Source organism: Silurus meridionalis, chromosome 24, assembly GCF_014805685.1.
Source record: "Silurus meridionalis isolate SWU-2019-XX chromosome 24, ASM1480568v1, whole genome shotgun sequence".
Classification (NCBI taxonomy): Eukaryota; Metazoa; Chordata; class Actinopteri; order Siluriformes; family Siluridae; genus Silurus; species Silurus meridionalis.
Window position 1 is genome coordinate 5,676,117 of NC_060907.1, and position 9,875 is coordinate 5,685,991.

The window sequence follows — 9,875 nt, forward strand, 5'->3', positions numbered from 1 at the left end:
TAACTTGGCTTCAGATCATAATTTCAATCCCAGCATCGTCAAGATGCCGCTCCTGGGCCCTTGAGTAAGGCCCTTAATCCACAACTGCTCAGTTGTATGAATAAATTAATTCTAAGTCACTGTGGGTAAAGGCGCTTACCAAAATATCGTAAAAGTGAACGCTTTTAATCTTTTTACTCGTTTTTTTGCCTGTAGTTGATCAAGTGGACCGAAATGAAAAAAGAAGGAAAAAAAATCTTGTTTCTTGTGTAGTTTTAATTGTGTTGAAATTTTTTAGCGTTCCCTGGAGGATACGATTGACAATTTTATTAAACGGTTATTAGATATATTTATAGGTAAGTGCAATTATTGGAGGTTGAACGTTTCCAGGGTTTGGTTTGATTTATATAATTGTATAGCGACGTTAAATTTGACAGGGTTACGTCACTAATTGTATTACGCTAATGGGACTTTTATTTTGACAACGCTTTTAAATGAAAGACGCGGAAGTTACACCGGCATAGCGAGGGCTTCTATTGGAGACTTGACAGTTTTGTTTAGATTTGTATTTATTTATATTGCAGATGAAAAAGATTTTTAGTGTTGAATTTGTGTGTTTTTTGACTGTATTTTTGCCTGTTGATATTTTTCTAATGTCTTAAAAAAAAGAGAACCTTTTTTTTTGTGCAAAGTCTTCCGGGTGTGGTTGAATGCGGAAGTGAAGCTGGGCGGGGCTTCCGGCTGTGCTGAGGAGAGTCGGGCTGCAGGTTCAGGGCGGATTCTCGGGCTTTGGGGCAGAAGATGGACTCTCAGGGCAGGAAAGTGGTGGTGTGCGATAACGGCACCGGGGTAAGTGCGCGCGCTCTCGTATTCCCTGTTCATTCCCGCGGGTTCGGGGCAAGATGTGAACGCGCCTTCGGATTTTTTCAGCCGACGGAAACGGGAAGTCCGGGTGCATCACCTACCTACAGCGTTTGGGTGTCGGTTTGTCAGTTCGCGCACTCGTATTCCGTCAAGTCCCGCCTCTGGCTCTAGGATTGGCTAGATTGATCAACGTCCCGCGTTTTGATTGGCTGAGTCCTCCGTATGGTTCTCGCACAGCCAATCGGATGATGCGAAGCGGAAAACGGGTGTGTATTTTATTTTTGAAGAGGTGGGTGTCTGACGAGGCTTTGGGGCTGGTCAGATGGAATGTGATAGTCAGCAAAAGACATTAACGTTGTTTGTTTATTTATTTATTTATTTTAATGAAAAACGCACGATGCGATCAGAGCCACGATCGTGTGTTTTATATCAGGGGAAAAAGTGCAGCATGCTAGCTCATTGATTCCCAGCCAGATAAATAAGTGAGAACTTGGCTGAGATCCATGGAGCTGGAGATGATGAAGGTCTGGTGGTGCGTCTCATTTCCTGCTGATGCTCCTTTAAATAAAAAAAAAAAAAAAAAAAAACACCACCACACATTAGTTTTACTATCATTGTGAGGACCCGGTGTGGTCCTTATTTCTGTCAAGTCAATCTTTCTAATCTACAGTCTAATCAACCTTTTGTCTCTGACTCCGTTCTTTACCCCAGGAGCCAAAAGCAGACACGTCCAAGTCTTCAATTCATTTATAAATTGCATTTGCCTTCTGGGGACGTGTTAAGACGAACGTGTCCCCACCAGGATATAAAACCAAGTAATAGGAAGTCGCTCTTGTCACTTACGTTATAGCAGCTATAAACAGTCGTTCCTCCTGCAAACCCTGACCGTTTCTTCTTTTTTTCACTGAAGATAGTGTGTGTGAGAGAGAGTGTGTGTGTGTGTGTGTGTGTGTGTGTGTGTGTGTGTGTGTGTGTGTGTCTTCTGAGCGTTCACACAGGAAGTCAGCTTCACACGTTTCTGATGTCGAGCATGACTCATTTGTGAACCTTGTGCAGATGTGTGTCAGAAGCCTCGGTCTCAGGAAGGAGGTCAGAAATCCGACCTCGGACCTTCTTCAGGAGGAGTAGTTTCTGTTTCAGGAGCTTTGTGTTGGTTCTGTGTGCACCATTCAGATCACACCTCCGTAATTCTGTTTGCGGGTTGAAACTTCTCATAGGCACGAGATACCTGGGGGTCTGGGCAAGAAAAGCCTGAGACTGGGCAGGGGGGAGCCTGAGGTTGGGCTGAGGATGGGAGAAGCCTGAGATGGGGAAGGGTGAAGCATTAGGGCAGGTGATACATGCCTAGTAGGAACATGCGGTCAGGATGGGTGAAGTCTGAGGGTGGGCGGAAAACCTGATGGGAGAAACTTTTACTTATGCAGGTGAAGCTGTAACCTGGCTGTAAGAAGCCCAGGGTCAGACAGGAGGAGATCAACTGCCCTACCAGGGGCTTCACTTTGTACTCTGTGATGATCAAAAGTAGGCGAATATTGACTTGATTTAATAAGAGAGTTAGAATAGAACAGAGCTGTGTGTGTGTGTGTGTGTGTGTGTGTGTGTGTGTGTGTGTGTGACTTTACTGCGCAGTAAATAAATGCATCTTATTTGTAAAATGTAAGTGTTTGAAGTGGATGTAATGACCCTGACTGTGTTTCTCCCTCTCTCAGTTTGTGAAGTGTGGGTATGCCGGCTCCAATTTTCCCGAGCACATTTTCCCTGCATTGGTGGGGCGACCAATCATCCGCTCTACTGCCAAAGTGGGCAACATCGAAATCAAGGTAATAACTCACACACACACACACACACATACACACTCACACATACCACCATACCTGCACACACATATACAAACACACCACCATACCTGCGCACACACATACACACACACACACACACACACACCACCATACCTACGCACACACTCGCACACACCACCATACCTGCACACACACACACACACACACCTTTATACCTACACATACACAACACTTGTAAATACAGTAGTAGAAGTAATAATAATAGTGTGTTAAATCAGTATTCTGAACTGATATTATCATCACACACTCTCTGTTATCACTAAATGGGTGGAGCACACAGATTAGAAAGGTCTCTTTCTTTATCTCTCTCTCTCTCTCTCTCTCTCTCTCTCTCTCTCTCTCTCTCTTTCTATTTTTCTCTTTACTCTGATGTGTGATTGCTCAGTGTTTTATTACAGCTATGGTTTTAATCATTATCCAGTACAATGTCGGAATAAATACCACTGAAGCTGACACACCTCAGAAAGAGGAAACTGAAGTTCTCTCTCTCTCTCTCTCTCTCTCTCTCTCTCTCTCTTTGTCGCTCTTCCTGTTTGTGGCTTTGTGTATTTTAGATTACCCATTCATGCATTCAGATGTGATGAGTTGATGGTGTGTGTATACCTGTGGGTGTGTGTGTGTGTAGCATTAAATATCAAGGTCACAGTCTGTCAGATTGTGTGTGTGGGTGTGTGTGTGCTCGCTGGCTGCTGTTCCGTTCTCTACTCTTAATGGAGTCACTGATGATTGCATCATTGTTCCTCATCCTACTGATGTGCAGATGTGAAGCTAAATAAAGAGCTTTAGTCCCCTTTTAACATCTCAACCTCACCAGTACACACTTCTTAATTCCAATGTCTTTATATCTCAATCTTTATATAGTTAGATATATAGACATTATCTAACAAAAGTAAGTGCACCCCTCACATTTCAGAAACCATTTTATCAGAACTTCTCATAAGTCAATACTGTAGAAATGAAACGTGGACATATTTTACAGTAGTCAGTGTGCAGCTTGTGTATCAGTACAGATTTACTGTCCTCTATAAATAATGCAACATACAGGCATTACTGTCTAAATAAATGGCAACTAAAGTGAACATGTTAAAACTGACACATCACATCAAAGAGTCAATATTCTGTGTGAGCACATTGATATCCAGCACCACCTCAATCCTCCTGGGTATAAAATTCACCAGAGCTGCACAGGTTGTTGCTGGGATCCTCTTCAACTCCTCCATAATGAGATCACAGAGCTGCTGGATGTTAGATACATTCTGTTTCTTCACCTTCCACTTGAGGATGCACCACAGGTGCTCAATAGGGTTCAGGTCTGGAGAAATACTTGGTCACTCAATCAGCTTCAGCTTCCTCAGCAAAGCAGTTAGTGGTGTGTTTGGGTTTGTTATAATGTTGGAAAACCCCAGCCCTCAATGAAGCGCAGCTCCACAGAACCAGCAGCACTCATGCAGCCCCAGACCATGATACTACCACCACCATGCTTGACTGTAGGCAAGATATAATTTTCTTGGTTCTCCTCACCAGGGTGTCACCAAACATGCTGGAAAACCTCTGTATGACCCTGGACACTGTACTGTAACTCAGCTTCAGTGTTACTGATCTTCTTACAGCCTCGGCTTCTTTGTGAAGAGCAACAATTCAAATTCTTTAATCCTGAGTTCTTTGCTATGAGGTTCCATGTTGAACATCCAGTGGTCAGTATGAGAGAATTGTCCTCAAAGCACCAAATTCTAACTGCTCTAATACCCACATTGATGCTCTCAAGTATATCCAAGTTTAATTTCTATAGAATTATCCCTTGAGAAGATGCACTAAAATAGTTGCTGAAATTTTGTGAGATACTGCATGTACAGCAAATAATATAAAGCCTGTGGGCAGTAAACATGTGCAGAAGCCGTTGATGTAAATAGCAGTAAGAAGTCTGTATGCACATTAAGATCTACAGTGAAAACGCAGGAAATCGTAAATGTGAGTTTTATTGCATGCACAGTGTATCTACAGACAGTATAGAGAAATCTGAAGATGACCACAGACAGACGGCTGCTGTGTATGTTGGGTTTGTCTGAGGAAACGTTATACACAGAAACGCTAACGTGTCATTCGTCCACATTGAGGAACTGAAAGCGGGAGGAAGAAGGCAAAGCGTGGTCTGGTCTTGCACTTTTTTGTAAAGCGCATAGTGCTACTCTACTCATAGTTCTACTGAAAACCAAATACTGCTCACACTTGCGTTGTTGCATCACACACTAGATCGCACGCATGGAATACATCCTGCAACACTTGCAGATTCACAGGATGTTTGCTGGTACTTAATAATTCGGTGCCCGAAAAAAGAAAACCCGATTCTCGTACACATGCAACCCTGCAAAGTTGAATACTTGCATGCTTGCACCCTTGCATACTCGCACACTGCCCAGTGTACTAGTGCATCTTCATCTCCGCTTTGTTGCTCACTAGCATACTTGCATACTTGGATACTTACACACTCACTTCCCTCCATAGCTGCAGACTTCTTTGCACACACACTTGCGCACTCGTACACAAGTTTTTTTTTGTGACCGTGTGACCTTTGGCTCCATCAGGATCTGATGGTGGGGGACGAAGCGAGCGAGCTGCGCTCCATGCTGGAGGTCAACTACCCAATGGAGAACGGAATCGTGCGCAACTGGGATGACATGAAGCACCTGTGGGACTACACCTTCGGCTCGGAGAAGCTAAACATCGACTCGCGCAACTGCAAGATTCTCCTCACCGAGCCCCCAATGAACCCCACCAAGAACCGGGAGAAGATCATCGAGGTATGGCCATTTCCATGATCTGCAAGTAATCAGACAAGTTTATCCAAAAAGACTTGTTTTTTGTGTCGGTGCTCACTGGAGTTTTGTGCGTCCTCGCTTTTCGTAGGTGATGTTCGAGACGTACCAGTTCGCTGGCGTTTACATCGCCATCCAGGCCGTCCTCACGCTCTACGCTCAAGGTAACCAGGCAGCCGTCGAAGGTCCAAGTACAGGACTGGTTTTGAAGGGGTTAAGTTTTGAAAGTATTGTGAGGGATTGCATTCGAGGTAAAGGATTGATTTTCAAAGTCTGAAGTTCGGGGGTCACCAGATTTATTAAAGGAACGTTGTTTGGAACTCTCTTTAATAGGTGATTGAAAGTCAAGATCAATTGGAATCAGCTGTGCTTCTGCAGGCAACAAATAGACGCCTTTTCTGGTATATGAAGTGTGAGATGTAGATTTCGATTTGAGGGTTAAATGTGTAGTTGGGGTGTAGGATAGTGTATTTAGATTTGGATGAGGGTAAAAGGTTGGGTTTGGGGTTAAAAGTTTGATTCGATGGTCTGGGTTGATGTTTAGGCTTAAAGATTGGAGTTAGGTGTTGGGGACTACTGTTAGATCTGAAGGCTGTGGTGAAGGGTCCAGGGTTAGGGTTGAGTATTGAGGTTGGAGTTGTGGATTGGGTTTTGGGTTGAGCATTGGGGTTGACAGTTGAGGGTTGATCATTGGGGTTGAGGGTTAAACATTGGGGTTGAGGGTTGCGTATTGAGGTTGGGGTTAAAGTTTAATCATTGGGGTTGTGGTTGAGGGTTAAGCACTGGGGTTGGGGTTTGACTATTGAGGTTGAGGGGTTGACCATTTGGGTTAAGGGTTGAGCATTGAATTTTGGGGCTGGGGTAACATTTTGGTTTGCTTGAGGTTTGAGCACTGAGGTTTGGGTGTTTTGGATTTTAGAGTTGGATTTGAAGGTAGTGCTGTGGTTTTGAGTATTAAGGTTGCGGTTGAGCATTGTAATTGAGGTTGGGGTTTAGGTTTGAGCATTGAGGTTGGGCTTGAGGATCAAAGATTGGGAGCAAAAGATAGAGGGTGTGAGTTTTAAGTTGACTGCTGTGTTTTGGAGTTAAGGGGTAGATATTTAAAGTGTTGTTTTCTGGTGAAGGTTTGGGGTTGAGGCTTAATATTTAGGGTTGGGATTCTAGGAGTTAGTTGTGGCATGCAGATCTCTTATGTGTGTGTGTGTGTGTGTGTGTGTGTGTGTGTGTGTGTGTGTGTGTGTGTGTGTGTGTGTAGGCCTGCTCACCGGTGTGGTTGTAGACTCTGGTGATGGTGTGACTCATATCTGCCCGGTGTACGAGGGCTTCTCTCTGCCTCACCTCACAAGACGACTGGACATTGCCGGCCGAGATATCACACGCTACCTCATCAAGGTACACACACACACAGACACAAGGTACAAGTCCACCCAATCAGTCCTTCTCTTGAGCTCCCCTTGTGTATATTTGTGTGTTATTTTGTGTAGTTGCTGTTGCTACGAGGTTATGCCTTCAACCACTCGGCTGACTTCGAGACAGTGAGGATGATGAAGGAGAAGCTGTGCTACGTGGGCTACAATATTGAACAGGAGCAGAAACTTGCTCTGGAGACCACCGTGCTGGTCGAGTCTTACACTGTAAGCCCACACACAGACACACACGCACACGTGTTGATGTTGTATTTAGCGTCCACTAGAGGGCAGTAGAGTGGTTTAAATTTCCACTTGTTTTTCCTCTAAGGCTTTTTTTTTTTTTTTTTTTTGGAGTACTTTGAATACTGCAGTATAGAAAGTGAGGTAAAGTAGCAAAATAAATTCGCTCATTTTTAAATCTCTCTCTCTCTCTCTCTCTCTCTCTCTCTCTCTCTCTCTCTCTCTCTCTCTCTCTCTCTCTCTCTCTCTCTGTGTAGCTGCCCGACGGCAGGATAATCAAAGTCGGGGGAGAGCGTTTCGAGGCTCCCGAGGCTCTGTTTCAGCCTCACCTGATCAACGTGGAGGGGGTAGGTGTGGCCGAGCTGCTCTTTAACACCATCCAAGCAGCCGACATAGACACCAGGTTGGTTTCCTTGACAACAGCAGCTCAGACACTCAGACAGGCTGTTCATGAACTACAGCCTGGTGTTCGCAGACGTTCGTCTTTCTGAATGAGTCTGCTGGAGCTTCCTGATAGCCCTTATATAACTATTTCTCTCTTTCTCTCTTTCTCTCTCTCTCTCTCTCTCTCTCTCTCTCTCTCTCTCTCTCTCTCTTTCTTTCTTTCTTTCTTTCTTTCTCTCTCTTTCGTTCTCTCTCTTTTGCTATCCCACTATCTCTCTCTCTTTCAGGGCTGAGTTTTATAAGCACATCGTGTTGTCCGGTGGTTCGACCATGTATCCTGGTCTCCCTTCCCGTCTGGAGCGTGAGCTCAAGCAGCTTTACCTGGAGAGGGTGCTCAAAGGAGATGTGGACAAGCTTTCTGTTAGTGCACACACACACACCCACACACACACACTTGTTTAACACATCTTTATTTATCCTACAATCTAAATCTGTGGGGTTTGTTGGAGAAAGTGAAGGCGTCATCACCATCACCACCAGGTGGCGCCAGAACTGACACAGCAGCTTATAAGTGCTCATAATGTTTTGTTAATAGAAAATCATGGTAATTAGCATAGTATAAAAGCCCGTTTTTTTTTAACCACATGAAAAAATTTATACATACTATAATTAATGTTTTTTTCTTTTCTTTCTCTCTTTTTGATCATCCATCTGTAGAAGTTCAAGATCCGTATCGAGGACCCACCACGCCGTAAGCACATGGTGTTTCTGGGCGGAGCCGTGCTCGCTGACATCATGAAAGATAAAGATAACTTCTGGCTGACCAGAGAGGAGTATCAGGAGAAGGGCATGCGTGTGCTGGAGAAACTCGGAGTGACCGTCAGATAAAGCCGCCACACACACACACACACACACACACACACACACACACACACACACACACACACACCCCCCAACACACTTGAATTCATTCACACACATTCTTACAGGGTGATATTTTGGCAGTGAATCCATGTGGAAAATAAGCAGTTCTACCTGATTGTAATAATAATAATAATAAAGATACTTGAATTTCACATATGAAGTGTTAAAAGAATCTCATCGTCCTATTTTTGCGACCTTCTGACCTTCTTTAAAGCTCTGATATCAAACCGGTTAGGGAAAAATCCTCACTCATAAAACTACTTGTTTACGCTGCCAAAATTTATCCTAGAATGGAGCTTATCTCTTTCTTTCTTTCTCTCTCTCTCTCTCTCTCTCTCTCTCTCTCTCTCTCTTTCTCTATTTAACGCTCTCCTTTCATTTCTTTTGACACTTACTGAAGGACGCCCCGTTCACCCAAACGGTTAAAAGACGTGTATAATAAACTTCAACAAATAAAAGAATCGCCACAAAAGGGGCCAAACAACCAGGAAAGTGAACTGTAAAGCGTTTAAAGGTGCAGTCTGTCTTTTTTTTTTTTTCTCCCCGAAGCATTCCTAGACTGTAATACTCATGACATTTCCAGACAACTTACTCAAGATATTTTCTTTTTTTTTTTTCTTTTTTTTTCTTTTTTTTTTATTATTATTCCCTTTTTTTTTATCATTATTTCACTTGCTGTTGTTGTTTTTCTGGCCCTGAAATGCTCTTCCATGTCATGTTTTCATAAAAGTCCATTCACAAAGCAAATGCATTTTTAACACAGGGTGGTGGTGGTGGTTTTTTTTTTTTTGGCTTTTTTTTGTTTTTGTGGTTTAAAAAAAAAAAAAAAAAAAAAGGCAAATCGCCGCTTTGAAGCCAATAGGATCAAATGTGTTAATAGTATCCGGTTGAAATCGGCTGTTTTTTTTTCTTTTGTTTTAAATCTAAAGTGTTTTACTGAACTGTCTGTATTTTTTTTTTCTTCATGTTATTGTTTTTTTCCCGCTTGATGGAAGTGTACACACTGTTATAGACATTCTCGTCCACTAGAGGGCGATAAAGCGAACAAATTTCTTCAACGTTTCTTAGCCTTGTAGTTTCTAGTGCAGTGTTGTGTAGTGTATAGAAAAAAGGATTCTTTTTTTTTTTTTTATCCATCAGGAACAAATGATCGTTGTTTCCGCGTGGTGTTGGAATTGCTACGGATTATAAAGAAAAAAACGAAACGATTCTGGATCAGGACGTAGCCTGTAACCAGAATCATATTCCCAGCGTTTCATCCTGAAAAGTCCCTATAACTGCCCTAATACACTCGCTCTAATGTTTAAATATGCTAAACAGGCTAATCCAGAGCGACTGCTAGTCTTGCTAGCTCTTCGCTTATTTTCCTTATTAGCATTTCCTTTTTTTTTTGTTTCTTTAAA

At 43.0% G+C, this 9,875-nt stretch overlaps 1 protein-coding gene across 1 annotated transcript in view; it reads left to right on the forward strand.

Annotated features, from left to right (window-relative positions):
* The first annotated feature begins 656 nt into the window (after positions 1-656).
* The window catches only part of actr2a (actin related protein 2a), a 10,159-nt gene continuing 940 nt past the window's right edge, over positions 657-9,875 (forward strand). The window contains exons 1-9 of the mRNA XM_046837621.1: positions 657-828; positions 2,553-2,663; positions 5,285-5,500; positions 5,607-5,679; positions 6,771-6,907; positions 7,000-7,149; positions 7,422-7,567; positions 7,836-7,968; positions 8,266-9,875. The exon at positions 8,266-9,875 is cut by the window's right edge and continues 940 nt beyond it. Coding sequence (XP_046693577.1) covers positions 781-828; positions 2,553-2,663; positions 5,285-5,500; positions 5,607-5,679; positions 6,771-6,907; positions 7,000-7,149; positions 7,422-7,567; positions 7,836-7,968; positions 8,266-8,436 — 1,185 coding nt within the window. The 5' untranslated portion in view covers positions 657-780 and the 3' untranslated portion in view covers positions 8,437-9,875. The remainder of the gene's footprint in view (positions 829-2,552; positions 2,664-5,284; positions 5,501-5,606; positions 5,680-6,770; positions 6,908-6,999; positions 7,150-7,421; positions 7,568-7,835; positions 7,969-8,265) is intronic.